Source organism: Strongylocentrotus purpuratus, unplaced genomic scaffold (assembly GCF_000002235.5).
Source record: "Strongylocentrotus purpuratus isolate Spur 01 unplaced genomic scaffold, Spur_5.0 spur5_scaffold_6, whole genome shotgun sequence".
Lineage (NCBI taxonomy): Eukaryota > Metazoa > Echinodermata > Echinoidea > Camarodonta > Strongylocentrotidae > Strongylocentrotus > Strongylocentrotus purpuratus.
The window spans coordinates 42,053,167-42,080,937 of record NW_022145612.1 but is presented as its reverse complement, the minus strand read 5'-3'; the positions used below and the strand labels follow the sequence as shown (position 1 = coordinate 42,080,937).

At 36.9% G+C, this 27,771-nt stretch overlaps 1 protein-coding gene across 1 annotated transcript in view; it reads left to right on the top strand.

Moving 5' to 3' along the window:
- LOC755518 (thioredoxin reductase 1, cytoplasmic) overlaps positions 1–27,771 on the top strand; it is a 37,569-nt gene that overhangs the window by 2,876 nt on the left and 6,922 nt on the right. The window contains exons 2-12 of the mRNA XM_031000453.1: positions 10,404–10,464; positions 15,145–15,356; positions 16,359–16,431; positions 18,582–18,650; positions 20,101–20,151; positions 20,980–21,122; positions 23,141–23,256; positions 23,777–24,002; positions 25,699–25,791; positions 26,181–26,257; positions 27,466–27,619. Of these exons, the coding sequence (XP_030856313.1) occupies positions 10,404–10,464; positions 15,145–15,356; positions 16,359–16,431; positions 18,582–18,650; positions 20,101–20,151; positions 20,980–21,122; positions 23,141–23,256; positions 23,777–24,002; positions 25,699–25,791; positions 26,181–26,257; positions 27,466–27,619 (1,275 nt within the window). The remainder of the gene's footprint in view (positions 1–10,403; positions 10,465–15,144; positions 15,357–16,358; positions 16,432–18,581; positions 18,651–20,100; positions 20,152–20,979; positions 21,123–23,140; positions 23,257–23,776; positions 24,003–25,698; positions 25,792–26,180; positions 26,258–27,465; positions 27,620–27,771) is intronic.

Below are 27,771 nucleotides of genomic sequence, written 5' to 3'. Positions count from 1 at the left end.
AACATGTGAACCTATGGGTATTTCACCAAGACTGAACTATTTTCCCGGTAACCATGGTAACTGGAATTTTACCGGGAATTTTACAGGAATAGTTAAAGTTTATGACTGCAATTTCGACCAATCAGATGGCTGGATTTCTTAAGTGAGGTATATAATAAGTTTTGGTATGGGGTCATGAATTTGGTTCAAATGAACATATATTGGAAGCATATATGCGATCCTACAATATTCAACGATCGTTGTCGCGGTTGAAATCGAGTCTAAAGTTATGAAATTGTAAATAATCAACTCTTTATGTTGTATAGCTCCCTCTCAAGGTCAAGATATTAATTAAGCTATAAAACAATGTTTCTTGACTAAAATCGACTGATTAGCTATTCCTGTTTGGAAATTATATATCACAACTACATATTCTGAGATTTTCATGGTCGCAGCTAATATTGTGAGGCCGTATAGGCGCTATTTGAAATTAATCAAAATTTACCGGGAGCACCGGTAAATTTTAACGTTCAATTATTTTCGAAAGCAGAAGTGTTTAGGGTAGGGGCTAAATTTTCTATCTAACCAACCAATTTCAAAATCTCCCAAAACTTTGTATTACCTTTAAGGTGTCATCAATTTTCACTGAACTAAAGTACCGATTTTTAGGTTTTAATACACAGCCAGGATAGTAATGCAGCTATGTGTGATTACATCTGGCTTCACCGACTCCGGAGAACGTCAAAAGACAAAACATTTAACTCCTCCAATGAGACAGATCTTTCTATTGAAAGCAGAAAGTAAGGGTAACAGGATGGTTAAAATTTGAAAAGATGGAACCAATTACATAAATGATGAGAAAGATATTTGGCTTAAAAATATTGATTTGTTTACCCGACTGGCTTGGCTGCCAAGAAAGCATGTGTATGCTTTTACAATAGGTAAGCAACCAGCATCAAGATTTCGTTGATCTTGTAAGTTACGATAGTTACGAGAAACGCATAGTAATAGTAGATCGTGAACCTACATGTACACTGAATTGAAAGTGAAAGAAGTACCAAGATGACACAGAGGAGATCATTTGCCTATATCTTGAACTATTAAACTTGTACCGTTATAAGTTGTAATGAAAATTGAAGCCAATGCACTGTTTGGGCCCTATATTGTAGCTGACTAACTGTACTTTCAGTTAGACTCTGTTGGAGACTATGGAATTGTGCCATTCAAATCTCTGCCTGCGAAAGATTTTGCTTCTAGAGCCATTAACTATGTTTTGAAGTCGACAGTCGTCTGTCTATCCTGCTTCATTTCTATACCAATATACCGGTATGTATCTTGTGTGAGGAGAAAATAAACCCTAGATTTTGTAGGAGTAATAATGTCAAAGGTCAAATAATTAATTTGAACCAAATGTATGATTTGACTCCTATGTTGTTGTTGTTTTTTTTAATAGAAGGGGAAAATTACTTATTCAGATATGAGGTGATCAAAATTAAAATCAAACATCTTGTGAGGTTGATTCTGGTAGTAATAATGTCAAAGGTCAAATCATTAATTTGAACCAAATGTAGGATATGACTCCTATGTTGTTGTTGTTGTTTTTTTTTAATAGAAGGGGAAAATTACTTATTCAGATATGAGGTGATCAGAAGGCCCTTGTGTGATTGATTCCGATAAAACGTAATGGGTTTATGTCGATTATGCCGGGGTAATCGACAGTCAATGAACTGATAGGAAATTTGGTAAAATAAGTGATGGAAACAAATATATACATGTATATACGGTATATAGTTGATTTTTTTTAAAGATGAAGGTAATTTCATCTACAAGCGTGGAATAGCTGTCTACAACTGAGAAATCATTAAGGCGTGATATAGATTTAATATATTTAGATGGTTTACCACTCACTGCCCACCTTGGAATACCAGTTGACATTTCAAAGAAAGAGTTATGAAGCACTTATTCTGATAATCCCTTTTAATACACACGTTTGCTTCCAGCTGCCCAGGCTCTCTCTACCTATGACGTAAGCACCAATCTTTGTCCCCACAATGCACTATTGATGCCTGGTCATTCTGAATAATTTGCACAGTCATTGGGTACATTGTGATAAGGGGAGTTTTATTATCTTTTATATAAGGAGCTGTCTAATATTGCTTGTATCATTTTTGTGCAGTACAGTGTAGGCTTGTGGCAGATATTAAGAAATCAATATTATGATGTACTGTTTAGTGTTGTAGCTCTAGTAGGTTTAGCAAAATATTGAGGGAAAAATGGATAAGAGTAAAAGCATTTCAGATCCAAAGTTACAGTAAACGATAGCAAAATAATAACATTGTGACTGACCATCAAAAGAAGTTAAATTAGGATGATAATTGATGTTGAATAGTTTAGGAATAGTAATTCAAATGGATAAGTTATTGAGTTTAATTACAATTTATTTTGAAAATGTCTCGTCTATTTCTGTAATTCACAAGACCATATTAAACTTGTGGCAGGAAGAACATACATGTATAAGAATATGAAATCGTAAGAAATACATGTACGTGTAGATGTTAGTAGGCATAGTTAAAAGTTACTTTCCTTGTTATTCATATGGAAGAGAATAAATAGAAGTATCCCTGTCAGGAATCCATGACCTATAAATATGACCATTGACCGATATGACTGATTTCTCTGTAAACCCTCCTGACACTGGTCATTAGTACTGGATGTAATCCAGCACGGTCTTGGATGATGGCCCCCTGGTCAAGTTATCTAAATTCACTGACCAATTGCATGAATTACTCCATGGTTGTTGCCTAGTGGTATTACAGGGACGGGATGTAAGAAGGAGTTTGTCAGCTGTCTTGGTTGAACAGCATGAACACTTCCCTGTGTGTGATCAAGATTGTGGGGTAGTCTCCAAGTCCTGTCGCCTAGCTGGTCTCATTCAAGATTTCCCATCAAATTCCTACATTAATGGAATAGTAACCTCAACCAGGGACCAAATACAAGACCTACATGTACATGTAGCCCTAACCCAGCCTCTAACTTGGACCTTACCAGACCATGAAACCTTGAACCTGCAATGTGTCTTTGGTTCCAATATCACCAGAGGAAATGCTGTGTCACCAAGCTGTTTGATCCACAAGATAATAGCAATCGTGGCGATAATAATTGTTTATCATCTGGAACAACCCTCAAAATGAAATATCGTCGCCTGGGTGGCAGAAGGGCGTTAGCTCGAATTTCAGGTCCAAAATGAAACATTAAGCAGAAGGGCGTTAGCACTAATTCGCCTCAAACTTTTATAAAACTGAATTATTTCGAGAGAAAAAATTGTGGCCGTGTTCTACTATTACGTTTCTATTAGTCTTTTAACTTTTAAACCAATTTTCAGAACGGAAAGCAGTTTAAATATAAAACAAATCTTTAAACACGAATAATTCAAAAAGTAGTTTTTGAATATCAGGCAAAATACCGCGCTAACGCTCTTCTGCCACCCGGCCGACAATAATTATGTTTACTCCTATTGAGGACCTTTTCAAAATTCAAACAAATAGCTGTCCTTTTAAAAAAATAAGAAATCTCGGAGGTGGGGGGGGGGAGGGAGTTCTGTATTAGTAGCTTTTAAAAAAAAGCTTTTAATGAGCTTGTTTTTATTTTGTGGATGAAAAGTAGAAAAGGACAGAAATGTATATTTATTTGTTTGTAAAGATTGATAGAGTTCTAAATCTCAGACTTCTAGTAGTATGCATTGGGTGAATGTGGACACTTCATTGCATATAAACCATACATGTGTTAGCAAGGCATTGTTTCAGTCTGTAAATAACTATTAGCTGTAAGTCATAAAACACACCATTTGTAAATAAATCCAAAGTGCAAATACTTCTCTATCAATAACAATGACCCTGCATTTTTACACAGAATATTGCAATAAATAATATCCTTCAGTTCTTCGCCGATGGGAAGCAGAGTGTGCATATCGATGTAAAAGTGAAATCGGAAGAAAGGTGAAATGATATGTGGAAGACCAAGGGTAGGTACCCAGGCTGGTTTCGGACGTCATCACACATTTTATACATCCAGCAAATCTAATTTGGCCCCCCACTCCATGGCTCATTGTGCATGGCGTAAAAACGATAAGAGTGACACTTTCTTCTGTCCTCCCCCGCCGCCTGTAAGTGGGGCATAATTACGCAAAGCAGTCCGACTTTCACTCCATCTATCCCTCCCTCTCCTCTTCTCTCTCTCTCTCTCTCTCTCTCTTTATCTCTCTCTCTTCCTTGTAAATTTGGCATAATTACAATGTATGCATGCAGTCGACTTTCATTCCAAATGTCCTTCCCTTTTTTATTTCCCTATCTCTACCCCTTTCTTTAATCCAAGGAGAGCCTTTTACTGGAGCTTGTCCTCAGTAAATTAATTCACAAGGTGTATGTAAAGTAAGGATATAGTTGCACTTTGCATCTTGTACTTTACCCCTTTATTATTATTATGTCTTACTTACAAATGACCTTTCTTTTGTATTCTGTTATTTTCTTTCTTGTACCGGTATGTTAAATATGATGAAATGAGTACAACTCTTTCATTATTTCGTTATTTTGTTTGTGGCTCTCTGTAATGCACTCAGATGTACTATGAAGGACCTCTCTTTGTAATGAATATTTTTTTTTTTTTGCAAGTCATTCTTCTTACATAACTTGAGTGGGCCTGCCTTGATAAGAGTTGCATAGTCTAGAGGAAAAATTCGAGCAACAAATATTGAAATGCTAGTGATTTTACCTCTTAAAGATGCCTATTAATCATCTCAAGACCACTTCTTATCTGTTCAAGTACTGTACATGTACAGTTACGTCTTCATAAAAATGTTGCATTATCAAATACACTCTCAAAGTTTCCTTTGGGCTATATGACTTGGCAGTTTTACCAAGGATCTCTCCTGCAACAGCCCCAGTAGGACTCCATGTAGCCGCCAAATTCTCTTCAGTACGACTTTTTATCATCAAATATTTTCAAAAGAGGCCTGTGAATATTAAAAAATGGCCCTCTGTTATGTAGCCATCTCTATCTCTCTCTCTCTCTCTCTCTCTCTCTCTCTCTCTCTCTCTTGAACACTGACGATTTCCTTCTCTCTCACCTCGTCACTTTCTCCGGCGTAAGATGGAAATAAGATCTCCACCTTAGATGAATGAAGGTGAGAAATTCCACTTCGCCGACTATGAATCTAATAGTGACGTTTGCGATAGTCAAAGGGGTTGAAGAGATGGCGTGGACCTTGGGAATCTCTCGAAGCTTTGCACGGGCGACTAATGAGGCTAAATAGCAAGGATATATATGCCTAGATGGTGCACTTACAGCCATCTCGCCCTCGCTTGTTAAGATTTGCCTAATGCAGTTTGTTTTGCAAATCCCCTTCTAACCCACTTCTTACTCTCGCAGGTAAACAAGGAGGCCTTGCTTGTGTGATACTGCTATGATGGAAAATAATATTTCTTGACAAATATTATTTCTTGATAAATTCACTTTCTGTGCACTGGTTTGGTGTGTCTGTGTGTTGCTTATAGTCTATTGTTTTGTTCAGGGCCCCTCCCCTTCCCCTTTATCCTTTGGAATGAATACAGAGAGCATAATATGAGACCATGTTTAACATGTTTCATTGCGATTTCCTCTTCACTGACAAAGGTTCCACCGTAACTTTTTTCACAGCAGTCCAAATTGACGTTTGTAGGATCTGTATATTTCCCCACAGGGTTGACTTTTATTATAATTTGGAAGTCCTGAGTTGTTTTAATTTGCAGCCAATCTGTGGATGTCTGTTTATAGTTACGAGCCCTATGCTACCATTTCTACAATGTAGATATATTCTAACCTTTATCAAGAGCAATAATCTCACAATGAGAATTGGCCAATGAAGATATTGGAGAGGAATTAAGTTGATAGGACCTTTTACACCCCAATTTGCTCTGTTTCTACTGCTTTTTAAAAGCATTTTAACCTCACTTGTCAAGAATGGAACTCAATTAACTTTCACATGGGAATTTAGGCTCGCATGAAACGTTCAGCAGAATGTACAAAATTGTAAGAGAGTACATACATGTACATGCATTAACTGTGAATGATAGATTTCAATGCCACGACAAGCTAAGTGTGAACTCCATTACTCTAAGTGCAAGAAATGCACAAGTAATTGTGGACCCTGGCATACTGCCGGATCAAAAGGCAAGGCCATATTTGCATGGATACGATGTTTGGAAACAAATCGTGAGATGGCGAGTATCCTGTCCTACCAAGTAGTGTTGGCACTTGGCAGAATTAATTAGCCCACCTTGACGCGTGCTTTTGTTAGCATCAGCTTACCCAACAAAATTTGATTAGTACGAGGATTTGTTTGTGGCCTGGATAGAGGGGGAGACTAGCCTTTCAGCTTTTATAATTAGACACCCGATTTTCCCTTGGCATTTCCTAGCCAGATTTACATTAGAGTTGGATATGAAGTGCTTAATTGAGTTTCGTGTGGAGCTCAAGGAGCCCTTGGATGTCATTTTCTATCTCATTCCCTCTTTCTCCACCTTTTTCTCTTCATCTAGTCTCTTTCTCTTTACCTCCTTGTCCATCTCCTCATTCTCTCTGTCCGCTTTTCTCTCCTCTCCTTTTTTTTGCTCCTTTGCTCTTTTTTTCTTCTTCCGAGTCTCCCAATGTCTTTTCCTCTTTCTCCCCTCGTTCCCTTTCATATTCCAACAGGAAGGGATGATGCTCTTTATGAACTACATGTGACATTCAAACAATGAATAATGATAATAAATAATGAACAGAAATACAATGTTCATGAAAAATGATGTTGCTTTTTGTCTTTGCTTTCATAAAGGAATCAGATAATTTGAAAAATTAATGTTTCACCACTATCAATATGCAGGATAATCTGCCATACTTTTTTTTTTTTTTGGGGGGGGGGGGCATTTACCATTTCTACACCACGCATCTTTATCAGAGCAGAAGAGTGAGTGATAACACTTTTTATATAAATATGCGCTGCTGTCAAGCTCAGCATGTCAAGTAGAAGTTTGCAATATTGAAATTAGCTTCTTCTTCTTCTCTATCTCAATCCCCTCCTCCCCCTCTTTATTCTCCTTCTCCATCTCCATCATCTTATTCTTGCCCCTCATCATTTTATTCTCTTTCTTCTCTGTCCATCTCTCTGTCTGTTTCTTTCTCTCTCTCTCTCTCTCTCTCTCTCTTTCCTCCCTCCCTCTCTCACACTCTCTGCTTGAAATGCTATCTGATTAGAGCAGCATTAATTGTGTATGTACATGTACATTGTAGGTGACAGAGAATTTATTAATATATTTATTCAACCCAGAAATGAATGCATAGACGTTTCTGAATCCATGCATATATGTGTGTGAAGGTCACTATCTAAATTGAAAGGCAACCGTAAGGATTAATTGAGAGCCAAATTCTAGACGACTATTCCTGTTGCAACATTTTCAGCAAATTTGGGTCAGTCTGTTAGAAATATTACAAGTAAAATGAGTGGTAAACAAACAATATCTACAAGTCAGGCTTTGAAAATTGCTAAAAATTGATATTCCATCTAAATTTGACCTTGTACAACGAGATGTCAATTACTGAGTAATCTTAATGTTTCCAAATACGTACATAGTTGATGGGTAAAATTCTGCATTTCATAACTTGACCCTGGCTTGTACTTGTGTAAAAGTGATGATACTCCAGTTAATTATTTAAATAATATTGGGAACTTAGCACATTCATAAGTGGTGTTAAGCATTTAAAAAAAAAAGATAAATCACGTCTTTATTAGAGAATCATACACAAACAACCAGGCCCGTGAACCCAATGGGTTAGGCAGTAGGTTATAATCAACAATATATACAATAGTACAGTACTGTACAATAACAGTAACAATACAAATTACATTGTAATAATTTATCTTTGAAACTTAAAGGTGAGTAAATTAGAGAGAGTACAGAGACCAATGTCACATATTGGCTTTGTGAGTGTTCCTGTGATCCTACTTCCAATGGATTGTCAAACCAAACCAATGGCAAACCTTATTTGACCAGCATAATTTAGTATGGGCAGTATTTGCAGGTCACCATAAAAGCACAATAAAAACTGACCACTCCTTCTGAAGACGTCATCATAGATGAGTACTGCAATCTACATCAAATTAATTGGGGGCATAAATAACTCTTCTTATAAGGTTGTTTTTGTTTTGCCAGATAAATCTATATTGCAATATTGAAATAATGAAGATGGAAGAAGATAAAAGCAAATTTCCAGTCCATGATGATCTATCTTCAGATTTTAATCATATAATCATGACTTCTGTCAAGTATGACATGATGTCTATTTGCTGTGTGTGAAGGTCACATACTTACATGTATGACGAGATTATGATTGCCCAGTGAGCTTTCCAGGCTATCATATACTGGCTTACAGGAACAAATCATTACTTTTTCATTATCATCAAAGGTAAATCCAAAGTATATTGCAAGAAAATGTACAAAACCTGTGTGAAATATTTTCTTGAAAACTGAATTTCAAATTGTTAATTGATGCTTTAAATAACACAAAATGTTGATACCTGGTCGTCTATTTCAGCTGTTTTCTGTACTTGTAGATTTATTCACATAACCTGTACATATACAGAAGCTACATGTAGATCTACTTATTGCATGACTGTCATATACTGCTCTAGGCTTGGCTAGAGTTGCCAATGCCATTCATTTTTTTCCCCAGCATTTATGATGTCGATTCTGACCTAGACAAGCACCTGAGTTTGTGAAACATTGGGAAATGTACATGATTTCTCCTGAAAGGCTAGAATGTAATTGCGTCCTTCCCCAGAGCATAAAGCTACCAGACTATTCATGTGATCGTGGTCCATTACCAGAGCAAAGATAATTGAAAATCACTTTTCCCTTTCAGTTTCATGATGTGGTAGAATATTTGCCATATATCTATAGAATACTCAGAATTGGCTGTCAATCATAACGATGGATCAAATGACATATTAGGCCAATATTTCTACACAATACATTTTATAATGCTGGAGTGATATTGATTTTAAAATCTTAATTAAATTTTCCTGACCTTATCCTTCGCTCCTAGATGCTATTTGCCAGGAAAGCTGGTAAAGATAGGATTTCAGTTCATCAGCAATATGAAATGAATAGATTACTTGGTTTCACATACAATCTATGATAGATCTGTTTGTCACTATTATTAGCTTTCTGTGCAGAGCTAGTCTGTCATATGATGAGCATTCAACTTACCCTGCTATTGATTTGCGCTGCTCAGACGACATGTTGAGATGGTGTTATTTCCCTTGCGCTGGGTGGCTGAAATGCTACTGAATATAAAATCAATAACATCATATTGACTTTGTTAATGAAATAGTGGGTTTGGGAGAAGTTTTCCTTTTTCTGCGTCAGTGGATTTGAAGATGTTTGGTTTATTTTCGGAATCACTGGCATTGTTCGTAACGGTTGAATCATGGGAAGGCTGATGATGCGTTGATTGATATTCATTTGGTATTTAAAGGAAGCATGGTCTTTCTGTCTTTCTTTGAAGTTACCACTTTTCAGTTACTGAAAATAATCTGGACAGTAGTGGAGTTTTGTTCCACTCATCTTAAAATGATTCTTTAATATTGCATACTGCATTATGCTCCTTCTAATAGAAGGAAAAAACCGACATTGGCTAGTCTTTAACTTGGATGTCACCTGTTTTCATTGAATCTGTATGGTTAAGGCCTGCATCGTTCAACTTTCATGTTGCTCTGATGCTTTTCATTTGCAATGATTAGGAATCTGTATCTAATAAAAAAAAATATACCCTTCATTCAATGTATTAAAAATCAAATATAGTTTTAAACATGTGTCTGTGAAGGCTGAGAAAGAAAATTTGCTGTAAACTACCGTATGTTTTCATCCCCCAATCTTTCTGCTATATTACATCAGGAAGCATCTCTTTCCTGTGCATCTCTTTCCTGTGCATCTCTTTCCTCTTTGTATAATTGTACGTCCATCTCACTTTTGCCTCGTAGGATTCATGACTCCTTGGGCAAATAACATTCAAGTGCCAAATCGTGAACATTTCCCCACAGAGCACACTTCGATTTCAACGACTTGTCAAGTTGTCACGGCTCTGAATTGAACCCAAGAAAGGATAATGTTACATTTTAATAGAATAGAAATGCAGATGTGACATACTGTCAATTACCTGTGGCTGGGCAGTCGATGAGAATTATGTTGATACAGTGATCAGTGTGAACTCTGTTGTCAACGTAAATGTATCTGGTTTCTGAATGTTAGCAACAGGAACATAGTGATGATGTAATATCTAAGAGGTGTTTTGGGAGACATTTTTTATGCTGTAATACCATTTTCTTTTCATTTCTTCTCTTTTCTTTACAGGTTAAGGAGCTGTTTGATACAAAGAAAATAGAATATAAGACACTTGAACTCGACATTCGTGGTAAGTTTAATGATATTACGTCTCTTTGTAACTGATCCATTTTCAACAATTAGTGTTATTATTAACCTTTGCGTTCTCTCCTAAACTTATGGGGAACTCTTATGACGTTATGTGTATTTGCACCATATATGACGGGGAAAATATTCTTTGTTTTATAAACATGTACACACTTGTTTTAGGGACACTTTGACCTAAATCATTTTTTTTTAAATAGCTTCTTTTTTTCACCCCCCCCCCCCCCTGTAATCAGCACACAGTGGATGTCATGCAGGCATTCAATACCCAGCTCCCCATTATTCCTAGAAAAGCTATTTATAAGATTCCCTTTAAACTCTTAACAGTGCACTTGCCATATTATGCAAGATAAGCATATTCCTTCGTACCAACACTTGAAGTAGAAAGCAAATATTTGTAAGAAGAAATGATATTTGAAATGTCAAGGTATACACTGCAGGTGGATGGGTCAGAGAACAATAGCAAGGTCTCTAGTCGTCTTTTATTTCAGAGTGAATTCTATTACAAACACAGAATGGATAGAATCAATTTTATCATGTGCATGTAGGGGCATCGCATGAACATTCGAGGGGGGGGGCTGGATAAAATTTACACAGAGTTTGCTGAAAGGGAAGCAAAATTGTCCAGAAAAGACATCTGATTGCATTACTTATGATTGCATTACTTATTTATTTGTTTCATAGACATTGACAGAATTAAGCCCTATTTCATTAGTTTTATTATAGTCCAGGAATCAAAGGTACAAACCCCTTCACATTAAAGAGGTAAAGTCACTAGCATTTTTTAATGATATTTGTTGCCCGAATTTTTCCCTCTGAACTATGCAACTCTTTTCAAGGCTGCCCTACTCAAGATTACTGATAACAAGAATGCTGTTGCTCGGTACATGTACATAATATCTAGAACATTAGATTCTTAGAGGCTGGAGATCCCAAACTCCAAGCTTTCACACTAGGGATGGTTCTCATCTAAGCAGTCCATTAATGCAATAACTGTAAAGCATCTTCAGTCCTCTCCTCCGGTTCCTCAATATTCCCACCTTATCCTCTGGTCTACATAATCAGACTGTGATATCTCAAGGTCATTCAATTTCGATTTCTAGTGCTAGGAGGCCTGATGCGCATACAAGGAACGATTCACACAAAAAATGTTTCTCTTCAAAGGTTATGTAAAAGCATCCATTATAAAATAATGAATACAAAAAAACCTTTCAAACCGTACTCTCCCAGGCTTTCATCAATCCCCTGTATTTGATGGTAGTCATGGAGATCTTGAAAACGCTATAAAATGGCAGAATCAAAATGTACGTTCAAAGGTTATATTAAGCACACAGAACAAGGCTGCCCTACTCAAGATTACTGATAACAAGAATGCTGTTGCTCGGTACATGTACATAATATCTAGAACATTAGATTCTTAGAGGCTGGAGATCCCAAACTCCAAGCTTTCACACTAGGGATGGTTCTCATCTAAGCAGTCCATTAATGCAATAACTGTAAAGCATCTTCAGTCCTCTCCTCCGGTTCCTCAATATTCCCACCTTATCCTCTGGTCTACATAATCAGACTGTGATATCTCAAGGTCATTCAATTTCGATTTCTAGTGCTAGGAGGCCTGATGCGCATACAAGGAACGATTCACACAAAAAATGTTTCTCTTCAAAGGTTATGTAAAAGCATCCATTATAAAATAATGAATACAAAAAAACCTTTCAAACCGTACTCTCCCAGGCTTTCATCAATCCCCTGTATTTGATGGTAGTCATGGAGATCTTGAAAACGCTATAAAATGGCAGAATCAAAATGTACGTTCAAAGGTTATATTAAGCACACAGAACAAATTGGAAGAATCTGCGTTACATCATTAGCATCCTGCCAAGAACTTTGATTTAGCATTAAGCTGAATTCAATTTCGATTTCTAGCGCTAGGAGGCCTGATGCTCATACAAGAAACGATTCACACAAAAAATACTTCTGTTAAAAGTTATGTAAAAGCATCCATTATAAAATAATGAATACAAAAAAACCTTTCAAACAGTACTCTCACAGGCTTTCATCAATCCCCTGTATTTGATAGTAGCCATGGAGACCTTGAAAACGCTATAAAATGGCAGAATCAAAATGTACGTTCAAAGGTTTTATTTTAAAAGGACACAGAACAAATAGAAAGAATCTGTGTTACATCATTTGCAATTATCCTGCCAAGAACTTTGGTTTAGCATTAAGATGCACCATTTCCTTGAATTTTATTGGTTTATTGTTCTGATTATAACCCACATGTGTATGTGAAATTGTGATTACTTTAATTTTTGTTAGAATAAAGATTTTTTTCTTCACCCAAGAACTTCTTTGTTGTGCTTTTTACAACTGCAAAACTATCATCTAATAAGATACTCCCTTTGTAGATTTTACTGGAATAACAAAACCCAGTGGTGTATGCTTGAAGACCATTGGAATTTAATAAGCTGTTCCATGTGTATTATAATAAAGTGAATACCTGGCATGCAAACCAGATCAGTTATGGGTGGAGGGTGATGGGATTGGACTGGTGTTTTGCCGAGTCATCGGAGCGCACTCCTCTCAATTATCTCACCCTGGTAGATGCTCGCAGGCGATCCAAACAGGCATTTTGATATATAATAACGGTTCTAGCTAGGATGTGCGCACTCTGGGAGGGCTTAAAGGGGACGTGAGAGAGAGAGCGAGAGTAAGATTAAAGCAGCTTAGTCGTGTTTATGCTGTTTGATGAGCCGAGGTGTCGTAACATAGAATGTAATTCTTGGATTTTACCCTAATTTCAAGAAGTTAACATCTTTGAATATTCAAGTTACAATGTAGATGATATGCCTAATTTCACTTTCCTATTAAAAGCAGTCGCATTGATTTGTTTGAAGCAGATGAATAAGTTCATGATAATTACAAGTTCTAAAGAGGGAATTCAGAAAGATATTTGTGGATAATGGTATGTGTTCATTTAAAAATGTATTAAAAGGGAAAGAAAGTATTAAAAGGGAAAGCAATTTTTAAAAGGGAAAGCAATTTGTAAAAGGGAAAGCAAATATTAAAAGAGAAGGCAAGTATTAAAATGGAAAGACCTTCTTATTTCATTACAGTTTAAAAATATAAAAAAGGGTAATTCAATATACCGATAAGCTTTCAGAGTCTGACACACAACAAAATCTATTTTTAGGTGTGATAGGACATAAGCACTACCAGTTGACGGTAATATTTTAAAATCCTTTTTACAAATAAATCCGCTAAGTCCACAAATTCTGTTTGTTGCACATGAGTACATCTTACATGTACAATGTAGTACAGCATATTAGGAAGAAAAATTATGTATCTGAAATGTGGTTTGAAGGCTGGTGGAGGTTCCTATTGTCATTCATTAATGAGATTTAGTGCCACAAATTTTGGCATAAATTTCAAATTCTAATGTGGACTATCCCTTGAAAATCGAAAATACAAAGTGATCGCTTTGGTAAATATTGACCCAGTAGGGGTATGGACGCTCGCGACAGATAGCTTTCATCATAACAGCAATACCTGAGAATCATATCGTAGGGAGAGAGAGAGTGGAAAAGTGGAAAAGGTCTCTTAATACTGAATTCACTGCATCAATTTGTTGAGGGAGAAGCGGTGGTGTTCAGTGAGGGAAGTCAATGTAATTATAGCTCTTTTATTGGATGTGTTTCATGATGAGGGAATGCTTGCCCGGGTATATTGGATATCGTCGAAAGGCCAGACTCTAGGCTTGTCGCCCTGCTTGCATAATATTGGTCGTGACTCTGGGTTGTATTGTAGTGCGCCAAATTATTAATATCCACCTCTTCATTTTGTCTGCTGTTTCCCTTCCGTACTATTAAACAATAGAGACACCCATTTTTTCAATGTGACGTCATGATAGTTTTAAAATTGGTTGCATTGTTAATTGATTGATTCTGTGACATCCAATTATCCCTTTTTTGTTTTCTTTTTGTGCCATTCATGTTTTATGTACTACTACAAGGAAATTATTGAATGTCAATGAAAGTCAAGCTTTAAATAGATTCAATGATAGGTGCTATTGCCAATCATATATACCAGCAAGTGTATTCATATTCTCTAACCTAAATTGAAAAGAGAAATGTTTGAATTTATACCCCCCCCCCCCCCAAAAAAAAAAAAAAAAAAAAAAAAAAAAAGATGATAATAAAAATCAATATAATAATAATATTAATATTAATAATAGCAATAATAATAATAAAAAAATAAAGCAGATATGGAAAAAAAATGAAATCGGACAGGCAAAAAGCCAAGTTATGCTTACATTGTAATCATGATCCAAGAGAAGATTATTTAGATTCATTATTATCCTCTTCTTTCTCGTGTGAACGTCTACACATTGCAATCATGCAAACAAACAAAAGAATAAATTAAATGAGATTGAAAATCAATTTAGCTTAGGAAAACTCAAAGTGAGATCCAGATAGGAAAAAATGGAGGAAAAAAGTTGCCTCAAACTCCATCCCCTCAAACTCCCTCCCCCTCCGCCTTTGCCCCAAGTACACTGTATATGTTATGTTTTCCATTGATAATCCAAATACCTGTTTATAATGGAAGAAAAACACCATTTCCATGACCATATTTGTAGTTGGCACTTTCTTTATGCTTTTTTTTTCCACAGCGGATGGTGAAGAGCTTCAGAAAGTCCTCCTCGATATGAGCGGTCAGAAGACAGTACCCAACGTCTTCATCAAAGGAACCCATATAGGGGGCTCTGATGCTACTGAAACTGCTATGAAGGAGGGGAAGATAACCCGCCTTCTTAGCCCCCCTCAGTACGACTTTGATCTAATTGTCATCGGTGGTGGTTCCGGGGGCCTTGCCGCTTCGAAGGTAAATCCTAAACTCTCCTATACGTGATTGACTTCCATTCTGTAGAGTAGGGAGCGTCGCAGTAGACCTGTTTCCATCGGCTCGAGATTGCCAAATAACCCGCTATTTTAACTATCCTGATCGCAAATTATCCAGCTAATTTGCGGCTTCATCAGCCCGCAGTTGCAATTAGCGGGATCTTTGGTCGAGATAATCATCCCAAGATATCTTGGGCTAGTTTGCAAAATATCCTGCTATATGTGCGGTGCGACTTCACCAGCCCAAAGACTCGCACTATGCGGGAACGCTGAGCAAAATATCTTGAGCTAATTTCTTGAGGTCGAGTTTCGAGTTTCGAGTTTCGAGGTAGAGTCTCGAGCTGATAAAGACGTGATTTGTAACTTTGGGCTTATTTCCCTAATCAGAAATAGCAAGCTATTTGGCAATATCAAGCTGATAAAGACATGCATAGTGTTAGCTTTCATTGTTTGGAATCTTGCATTTCTGCAAGGTCTAGCCACTATGCCTACTTGACATATTTGCATTTCCCCTGTGAAATACACGATTGCTAGATTGTGCTGAATATCTCGGAAGTAAACATTTTTAGTGGGGTTTTTTTGTGTGTGGAAATTTCCCCAAGATTATGACAGGGTACCCTCAACAAAGTCTGGATATATGCAGTGTCGATGGTCCATGATTTCATAGGCTATGGGTATGTAGCAGAATCAGCAGTTGATACCTTGGGTGTACATTGTCATCAAGAAATATGTAATTAATTTAATGACATGCTGTAATGTGAAGTGAAGGAAAATATACATTAACAAAATATTTAAAAATCTTTTTATAACTGAGGAGGAAGAGAAGGAAATATATGAAGTACAAGTAAGGAAATAGCTAAGATAGACAAATCCTATGCATAAACATGTGTAAAGTTTGACACATCAACTATTTCCTAGTCATGGTTTAAGGAAGTTGTCCATGATTTTTTTGTTTACTTTCCGGTTGCCATTTGTTTCCTTACAGGAAGCAGCCACCCTAGGGAAGACGGTAGCTGTGTGTGACTTTGTGAAGCCTTCACCCAAAGGAACAACATGGGGTATGTATATTGTTTGATACTAGAGGGACGAGGAATGCTTAGGATGTCCGTAGGTGGTCGAGGGGGAAACTATTCTTAAAGTCCCTGTCGGAAGTGAAAAATTGAATAAGATGAATTGTATATCAATGGAAAGCTTGTAAGCCATAGATTACAATGATATTAGTTATATGCTATTTTGGTGCCTGTCAGAGGAGTAACGGGTCTCTGAAAACTTGAAATCTAAAAGCTTTGAAAATCGGAAGTTGTCGACTTAGAAACCAGCTATCAACTTATTAACATACATTATCTTACAGTGTGTATGTAGAGTACGCATATTCTCAATGAATTTGCATTTATTGAGCATGGCTCATCACCACAGCTATATTGGCTAGCCGGTCATCACTGTAACTAGCAAATTTGACCCCTGTTGACCCTTAATTTGGAAGGATGCAGAAAATGAGGTTTTAATTCACTTATGTGCAATACTGAAAGGGGAAATTTTTTTGATTCCTTTATATTTGTATTCTACATTCATTCAGCATTTTATTGATTCCATTGATATAAAGTTGTATTTTCGTCGGAAAGGGTCTTTAGAAAGGTCCTAGAAAGGATGGGGAAGAGAAGGAAATGGGAGTTTGGGTGTATGGAAAGCAGGGGTGAGAGTGGGGGGGGGGGGGAGAGAGATACAGAGAGGGAGTTGAGGTATGGGGTGGAGATGATGATAGGGGAATATGTGAAATGGAGAATTAAAGGGGACCTAGATGAGATGAAGAAGGAAGTCAGGAGTGCAAGGGGGGTAGACAGATAGAGGTATGTTAGAAGAAGAAAAAAATAATAGAGATGGGAGGTGAGGTAGAGAAAAGAGAGGAGAATATGGAGGATTAGGAAGACAAAAAACATTGCAGATGAAAAAGTGTCCTTAAAAACATTCTTTTTGTTCAAAGTGATCAAAAATGCTAAACCATAGGCCATACAATTATAGAGGATTTATTGCATTTTAAAAGTAAATAAATTCAAACTTTTAATAAAGGTTTATCCCCAGGGTTTATTTGTCGTTGATATGTTAATTCCTGGTCAGTAGACATGATAGCCTGTCTGCATGTTCTTTACCATTGCAGTGATGGTTTGAATTTATTCATGGTAATCTGAGCCAAAGCTAGATCACATCACCTTGGCCAAGGCAGTGTCATCTCACACAGTCCTGGGACCTGTGTACATGTACATGTAAATGTAGTCCATAGTGCACCGAAATGATTAGATCCAGCTTAATGGCCGACTGCTCTAACTGATTTGGAAAGCACCTCATTTGAGCTAAATGATAAATGCTCGTATTGTTTGTATGGATTTTTAAATGCATCGATCTGGAGCTCCCCTTGTTAAATGTATCAAGGTGACCAACAACGGTGGAAATAGATTAACCTAACTTCTGTCTGTTTTGTTTACGAGGGGATTACCTTTAATAAAGGATGACAATGTTGAAGGATAGATATTTGCACAGTCATCAGGCAGTCATGCTTACATAACTCCTAATGTATCAATCACAATGTATTGCACTCGGAAGGCGACCCCTTTCTGCAATCCTTGGCGCTCTTGTTTAGAGATAGGCATGTGTGTCGTAACGAGGGAGTGTTGCTATTTTTGCAATCTTTTTAAAATAGCAGAATGAAATATAATGACTGTGTTGGCGAGATCTATGTTATCTTGTTCATCATCATATTTTGACCAGTACTATTTTGTTCGTAAATGATTCCCCCCCCCCCCCTTCATTTTCTCTCTTTAAGCTGTCTCATAAGTAGAGCAGTTTCATATGCCTTCACTTTCCTCAGTGAAATTGATATAAATAAATCTACCCTAAATGTACATTTAAAACTATCCTGTCTTTTACTTTATAGGGTATGCCATTCTTCTCTAGGAAAATCTACTGGTAATATATGCCTCATTATATCTTTGTCACATCCAACACCATTTTGAGGATGAATCTGTACTTATTGCTACTCTCTTTTTTCAATTTTTGCAAAAGACATGAACTATGCTGAAAAACATGTTATTTTATCACTTCTACCTACAAGAGGTATTAGGTATTGTAAAATCATTATGTAGTGAAAATGCAGAGACATTTTACAATTTTTTTCTTTTCTCTTACTCTTTTCTCCATTTATAAATTTCTTCAGGACTTGGTGGCACATGTGTCAATGTTGGTTGCATTCCCAAGAAACTAATGCATCAAGCAGCTATTCTAGGTAAGTAGCAACCTCTTCTCCACACATCATTTTGAAAATCCATTGTATGCACTCCCTGAAGGTAATCTCAAATTTTTGAAATGAGGCAGGGGGGGGGGGGGGGGGGGACTCTTCTTACAATCTATTACAGTTGATACTTGATGTGTAAAGCCTAAAAAACATATTTCCTTGTGAGTTTGATAGAGAATGGAATGGGCAATATCTCAAAATTAAGTATAGAATGATAAAGAAAACTAATCTGTGCAGCAGAAAATGGCTCTTAAAAGTTCAAATATGTATGCAAAACTCAACTTTTAAAAAAATATGATATATAAATTATCAATACATGGAAATCTCACTTTGCAGGATAAAACGGGCTTCTGTGAAAAACAAAGATTTTTTTTTGTTTTAATCTTTGCTTCCATATTCTTTATTGGTGCTTTCTTAGTATGTTTTTTCAGCATTTTTTTTTGTGATTTTGTATCTTCCTGTTTTTAAATGGTTTAATTTTTGAAGGAAATCCTTTGTCTGTTTTTCCTAGTCCTTTGAAATAGAAAGAAATAACTTTTTTTTTAAATAAATGAAAACAATCCTTTTGTTGAAGAGTGAAACACAATGTTACTTTAATTTGTATCTTCCTGGCAACTGGCTTAGTTTTTTTCGAAGGAAATCCTTTGTCTGGTTTTCCTAGTCCTTTGAAATAAAAAGAAATAACTTTTTTTTTAAATAAATGAAAACCATCCTTTTGTTGAAGAGTGAAACACAATGTTACTTTAATTTGTATCTTCCTGGCAACTGGCTTAGTTTTTTTCGAAGGAAATCCTTTGTCTGGTTTTCTTAGTCCTTTGAAATGAAAACGGTTCTTTTATTGAAGGGTGAACACAATGTTAGTTTAATGTTGCATCTTCCTGTATTGAACTGGCTAAGTTTTTTTTAAAGGAAATCCTTGGGATTTTTCCTAGTCCTTTGAAATAGAAAGAAATAACATAAATGAAAACTGTTCTTTTATTAAAGATTGAAACACAATTTTTGTTACCAGTATTGAAATGATGTTAGTGAACTGACCTGATAACATCGCTTTGTTGACGAATCAAAGAAGTCTGCTTCAGACTTTTGTTAAACCGTTAGGCCTTGGCAACTTGCTGGAGTTGATTAATAAAAATGTAATTTCTTGTATATACCCTTTTTTAGTTGTCTGTAAATTGTCAAGATTATTGTAGAGGACTTTAATCATACATGCATATCCTGTTTGCTCCAAATTCCCAGGGTTACTCTTTTTAACCGATGTATTTGCAAAGAGAAAGATGCGAATAGTATTAATAGAATTCCATTATGTTTTGTACAAACCCTGAAAGCTTTTCCCTTTTAAGGGTATTAAATGGACATGCATCCTGTTTTTAGACATTAATGGTTTGAGCAATCATCAACCTTTTATTCAATTAATTTTGTTCACCCTCTCTCTCTTCTCCAGGTGAATCATTACAAGATTCTAGGCACTACGGCTGGGGGACTCCAGAAAAGGGTTGGTATTTTCATCCTGATTGTGCTTGTTATTATCATCATTATTTCATAAGACATTACTATTTTATTTTTGTGAGAACAGCTTCACAGGTCATATATGACTATGGCTATTAATGCAATGTACTCAATATTAAACACCAAATTCCTTACTTCAACCCAGGACTTGACACTATACCTACCGGTAACCCTTATTACTTTTTATCAATAACAAATTTCTAAATTCTATGACAAATTAGCTCTCAGCCAATCAAATGCCATGATTTGAGTAGCTAACAGTTATTGTAATCGTTATTGATAACAAGTTTTATGAAACGGCCGAGGTTTAAATCCTGACTATGTATGTATAGAGCTAGGCTAGCTCTTCATCTTGTACAAATCATCATTTATGGTTCTGTAACTTTAATGCATTGCAGAAACTTGTCTCTATGAAGTAATTTGTCATATTCATATCATGACTGAATTGAATATGTTTTTTAGATATATTTTGTTACCTTATTTATATGGGGTATACACCTGGGGAGCGTTTCACAAAACTTGTCATCAGTGACAAATGACAGTTTTTGTTATAAGCTACTGAAATCCTTGCTTCTGATTGGTTATCAACAGATTTGTCAATGATTTTTGTCATTTGTCATTGAAAAAAGGTTTTGTGGAACGGGTCCCAGGCCTTCCATACGTCTATGGGCTGAGTTTAGCCACGTTTAACTAAGTCCGCTTTCTAGAATATAGGCTAATGGTTTCTCCGTATTTTTGGACAGAATCAGAACACTTAGTGTCATGAACAGAAAAATTAAATTTCATTTTCTCTTTTCTCTTACTTCCATTCCAGTTGAACACAGCTGGAGTACATTACGTGATGCTGTCCAAGCTCATATAGGTTCTCTCAATTGGGGTTACAGAGTAGCACTCAGGGATAAAGATGTTACCTACGTCAATGGTTTTGCTGAGTTTGTAGATGCACATACTATCAAGGTTAGTATATAGCCTCGTTCACTCACGACACTTAATTCTGCCCCTCCCCCCACAGCAAAATATAGCCCCCCACAGCGAAATTAAGCCCCTCACAGCAAAATAAAATGCTCTTTCATGCAAATAAATGGCAAGTGGGAATGGGGGGATTGGGCCGACCAACAGAAGTCCCTATGCATACACACATACTTGAGAGTTACAAGATTAGGACTGGCACATTTAAAACACTGCGTTTTTAAACGCGTTTAAACGTGACCTTTTCCTATTTGCTGCATTTGTTTGTTTTTGAGCGGGTTACCTAGTCATGTGTAGACAAGACCTAACAGGTTTGATCCGAGGTTTGTCACCCCTTGGTCATTTCCATATTTTTGAAAAAATCCACTCATTAAAAACGAAGAAGAGTAAGTGTAATTTATAAATTTGATCCTCAATTCTTATGCTCTAAAAGAAATCATACTACAAGCTTAATTAAATCTATTAATTTACATATTTTGTTGAATGGTTGAAAATTATGAAATATCTTTTTGCAAGTTGAAACGATCCAAATTTGTTTGTACCCCTGTAACTATGAATGCCCGTCTTCTCTAGTTATAATAAAAGATACTTTTGTTGTATGGTTACCACAACTTCCTCTTGATATTTTGTTGATCATTCACACTCCTAATTTGAGGGGGGGGGGGGGGGGGGGGTAGTTACATGATGGAGAAGTTCATATTCTCCCAAAACATGTTATTAATCAGGATAACTAGACGATCCAAAGTCAATATTTTTCGGAAAGTACAAAGGAGAGTGATCCCATTTTAAATATCGAATGGCTTTTGTAAATCAAACATTAACAGGATTTATAGTTGAGTGGGTTGGTTCAGATGGATTAATCAGCTTTAGTGAAAGGTCGCCTGTCACCAAGCTAATGGTTTGCTAGCTTTATAAATACATTCCTATTATGACCATAACTTTTAACTGTTGTCAGGGATGGATGCTATGCTAGTTTTGCCTTTTATCTTGCTTCATTTTGTCTCTCACGCTTTACTTTATCTTAATTTTTAGCTATTTCTCACATTCTCTTTATTTTCCAATAGTTGTCATGACTGATTGGTTGTCTATCTGATTTTATCTCATTTCCTTATCTGATTCATTTCTCTATACCTTTTCCTTATTGATAATTACACAATTCCCCTACTCTTTTGCATTTCTTTATCTTGCTTTTTTATTCTGTTTAAATAATTCAGTTCTTTCTATAATCTGCACTTGTCTTGTTAGGTTTAGACGAATTCTAAACAAAGCCATTTTCTTTGAGATTTACTGTCAAAACTGAACAGGAGGTGCAAAATCAAATAAAAGCAAATTATGATTTATAGTACTGACAGGTGATGGTAATTACTTGTCACGCCTCATGTACTTTGCTACTCCATTTATTAGAGCAAAGTACTGGGGCATTACACTTGTTTGATGTGAAAGGCACATCCTCAGCGCACATTTTCAGTGGTTTAGTACAGTCAAACCTGTCTTTTGTCATCCTGTAGGAAGAATTATATGTTCTAGAGCTTCTATACACATTCCTAGTTAGTAGTATTCTTTCATTTCTTTGTCTATTGTTATACAACCAAAGAACATATATGGAAATAGTAAGAAAGTTAGCTCTTGAAAGGCTTAAAAGAGCTCTAGCAAGTAGCAAACTTAAAGGGGGGGAGAAAATATAAAATAGCTTAGAGCAGGAACAAGATTTCCGCTGATTATGAGATTTCAAGACCATTTTTTTTTAATAATAATTTTTAATTTTCTAACCTTTACCGTTACCTTTAACCTAACCCTAAACCTTACTCGTAAGAGGGCGCTTTCCCTTTGACCCCCGCCATTTAATCTTCTTCCTTTTTTGGAATTTCCCTTTCTCATCCATGTTAAAGGAAAGCTCACTTCTCCATTTGTAAATTCTAAGAGAGCTCCCATGAACTAAAAAGGAAGATGGATTACTGACACAGGTTTTTATACAGGTACTAAACAGATTGTTTGTTTGTTTGTAGACGGTGAACAGGAGAGGTAAGGAGCAGACTCACACATCAGAAAGGTTCTTGATAGCAACCGGGATGAGACCTCGCTATCCTGACATTCCAGGCTGCAAAGAGCACACCATCACAAGGTAAACAACCGTACATGTCCTCGTCAGCCTTTTTTTTTTTTTTACTATGTCAGGATTATTGTTTGGCCCTGCTTCTGACGATGCGAATGCCAAAGATGACTTTAAGTACTCTTTGCATCTCTGAGAATGTGATTTATCATTCCAAATTGCAGAGAATCACAGATTTTGTTTTGAAAAAATATCAGGTGCATCATTTTCTTGCTCATTGCTTTGGTCAAATAGGCTCTTTTCAAAATCTTGCCCAAATAGCAGATTACCTCACTTGAGGCTGTTAAGCATGTGCTGTGATAGTTCTGTGATTTTCAATTCATTAATAAATGTGACACTATGTAAGGAAAGGTTGAAGGGGGGGGGGGGGGTGGGGATATACAATTTCCCATTTAGAATACTGATTATTGCATTCATGGTGCTTTTATTGGAGTGAACTAAGAGCGTCACCATGAGTAGCCTATGCATGACATCACTTGGTTTCTCATATCTATTTTCTTCCTTTCCTCTATCTTTGCATGGTGATATATAGTGATGACCTCTTCATGTTGCCCTACAACCCTGGTAAGACGGTATGTATAGGAGCTTCCTACGTCTCGTTGGAGTGCGCCGGCTTCCTGGCGGGCATGGGTAACGACGTCACCGTCATGGTCCGGTCCATCCTCCTGCGTGGCTTCGATCAGGACATCGCAGAGAAGATCGGCAGCTACATGGAGAAACACGGCACTAACTTCATCAGGAAAGCGGTGCCTACAAAGGTTAGTCTGTCAGGAGCTCTTCCAGGGGCCTGTTTCACAGAACTTGTCATCAGTGACAAATGACAGTTTTTGTTATAAGCTGCTGAAATCCTTGCTTCTGATTGGCTATTAGCAGATTTGTCACTGATTTTTGCCATTTGTCATTGAAAAAAGGCTTTGTGAAATGGGTCTCAGATCATGTCAGAGGACATAGTTGTAAAATCTTTAGTAGGGCCAGGGACCTGTTTCATAAAATCTTGTTATCAATAACAAATACTAGATATCAATGGCAAATTTGCTCTCAGCCAATCAAATGCCATGATTTCAGTAGCTTATAATATAGTATTAATGACTGCTTTGAGAGAAATAGTTGTTTTTATACGCTCAAGGGAAGGTTAGAATTGTGATATTACCCGAGGCGTGTCGAGGGCAATAGCACAATTGTAACCTTCCCGAGAGCATATAAAAACAACTATTTCTTGAATATTAAAGCAGTCATTAATACTTTTATATGCCAAAAAAAAAATTAAAAAAAATAAAAAATAAAAAATAAAAAAACTTTTGTCGAAGATGAGATACGATCTCTTGCGTACAAAAGGCAAGGTAACTAAAATCAGCGCCTTAAACCGCTCGGATATCGCGGTCTGTTACCATACATAGTAGTTTATTCTTATATATACATTAAAATGTATTAAAAACGGCTTCGGGTGGTGGATGCTTCGCGGATTAAACAGGCCCTTCTTTTACTTTTGCAATGCATATTGGCACGAATCTAGATCAAGATCTATTGGCAGATGTTGTTTTTTTGTTTTTGGAAGTTTATTTTCGTCTTCATGTCAACAATGCAAGATAAAATTGTCGGTAAGATCGATCGAGATTCAATTGCATTGAAATTACCGACCAATTCTTCGCACACGTACGGTATCCTCGATCGCTCAGACCATTTTTTAACATGTAAACCTATGGGGTAACCATGGAGACTGACCTATTTTCCCAATAACCATGGTTATTGGGATTTTGAACTGTTTTTTAACCATGGTTACCGGGAATTTTCGGGAACAGTTAAAGTTTATGAATGCAATTTCGACCAATCAGATTGCTGGATTACTTAAGTGAGGTATATAACAGTAAATATAACTTGTTATTGATAATAAGTTTTATGAAACTCATAATCCAGTCCACAGGGTCCAGTGCATTTTATCACAGGAAATTTGTTAAGATGACCTTGTATGGGTTGCAAACTTGCTAGGGGGTTACCATTAGAATCACATAAGAAAGAAGGAATTTTAAAAATAGTTTATGTAAATTTGGTAGCATAATTCTTGTTTTCAAGTTTTAAGTAGCTATGTTTTCACTATCTCCTAGATTTACAGGGAAGCCAAATTAATCCATTAAATTCAAAGTGAAGAGCTGAGACGTGAAAGATGAACAAAATTCATATCCTCCTCTTTACATTTCAAATGGTATGGCCTCGTTTATTTAAAGCCCATCTGTACTAGTTTACAGGAGGGATTAGACCACCTTGCAAGGTCACTGACAGGTGGTTATCTCATCAATCGGCTCTTACTTAAAATAAGAAAAAAAGGATCATGGAGGACCAATGGTCACCGATTAGGCATTGTTTACTATATAGAGGGCGCATGTAGCTATAAGTAGTGCAGTGGGGCTTTAACCCATGAAGGTACTCAAATGTTTGGGATTGTATTTTGTTCTATAGATTGAGATGGTGAAGGAGGGCACGCCCCCAACCCTCAAGGTTCACTTCAAGAGGACTGAAGGAGGAGAGGAGTCTTCTATCGAATGCAACACAGTAAGTCTATCAAGCTGCTACTATACTATATGCTGCTCTTGTAAGCATTGTCTTTTGCCCTATTTCCAGATTTCTTCCAATTTTTTCCAATTTTCTTACTCAAAAGGGAGGGGGGGGGGATGTTGTTAGATGGCATTTTTTTCCCTCAACACTTAAAAAAAAAAATTAGTGCTCACTATCACCCCTGATAGTTATCAGCATTGTGCAAAATTAAACCAAGTCTTATCTGTGGAAGGTGTCCTGAAGTTATATTTTGACTGACAGAATTATGAGCTCAAACATATCTCAATTGTGGAACTCAAGTTCTGATGACGGCACATATCTTTTTGTGCCTACAGTACTGATAAGTGAAACAGTTCATCGTAATTTTTTTTCCTTTTGGATTGTAGGTCCTGATGGCAGTAGGAAGAGATGCCTGTACCACAGAGCTTGGGCTTGAAAAGGTTGGAGTCATCACCAGTCCCAAGTAAGTAACTCTCCTCTCCTTTCCACTTTCTCTCTCTCTCTCTCTCTCTCTCTCTCTCTCTCTCTCTCTAAGTGCCATATCGATTGACTTTGGCGATCATGCTGTTCCACAACCCTCGATTCCTAGCCTTCTCTATTAGCACCAGTCCCAGTTCTTTCACTCCTCTCTCTTCTAACAATTTCTGCAGACTGTCCATCCAAAGTATCCTCCTTCTTTCCCTACTTCTCCTTCCCATGATTTTCCCTGTCAAAGCAAGATTCTCTAGGCCTTCTTTACATGTAATGTGACCCATGAACTTCATCTGCCTAATCAACATCTCGCGTATCATTTTCCTTTGCACTCCAGAATGTCTAAGAACTTCCTCATTGCTAACTTTACGAGAGGCAAAAGGAATGCTCTTTAAAATAATCCAGAGCCCTCATGAGAACTACACCAGAATGACAGGTTACAGTGGAAAACAGTCTGCCCCTCAGATAGGACATTAAAAGCCCCATGTAGAGGAGAGTCATCATCTTAAGAATCCACTTCACTATTTGTATAAGAGTAGGGGGAAACCTTGGTGTAGTGGTCCACCTGCACACCCCCATTCTGTTATACCAGGAGGAAAGGCCCAAGGGTTAACAGTGATTCAGTTCATTTTTCGCCTCCCAGGCACAGGTGACGCCAAATCAAGATGTGTCATTAGTAGGAAAAGGGGTTCAGTTGTCCGCGGACAGTCATGATGGTTAGGGTGACATCACTACAATGCATTGCCAATTTGGCGTTTCCTTTGATCGTTTCTCTCCTCCCTGGCACAGGTGACGCAAAATACTTATTAATGATAATGATGATGATAAGTCTTAGTCGTCTGCTACTTTTTCAGATGTGTCATTAGTATGAAAGGGTTTCAGTTGTCTTGTGGCGGTCAGATGATTAGTGTGACATCACTACAATGCATGGCCAATTTGGCATTTCCTTTAATCATTTCTCTTCTTCACAATATGATTTTTAAAGCCTGGCTGCACTAGTTTGGCCAGGGGAATTAGACCTCCCTGCAAGGTCACTGACGGGTGGTTATCTCATCAAATCAGCTCTCAATTAACATAAGAAAAAGAGGATCATGGGGGACCAACAGGCACCAATTTGGCATTGTTTTCTATATAGAGGGCGCAAGTAGCTATAAGTAGTGCAATGGGGCTTTTAACTTTAAATGGTTGCTTACCTTTCAGGAATGGGAAGATCCCCTGTACGAATGAACAGACCAATGTGCCACACGTCTACGCTGTAGGAGATATCCTTGAGGGTGGCCATGAGCTCACACCAGTAGCCATTGAAGCAGGGAAGCTTCTAGCCAAGAGACTCTATTCCACAAGCACTCGTCAAGTAAGTACTACTCCCTTTCTTTGTTGTGCTTAATCCAATCAAGATACCCACACCCACAACCACCCACATTCTGTTGTTTGATGTAATCGCTTCTTCCTTTATTCAACTCACTCCTAGATCCTAATCAAATGATTGATCAAACGCGATCATGT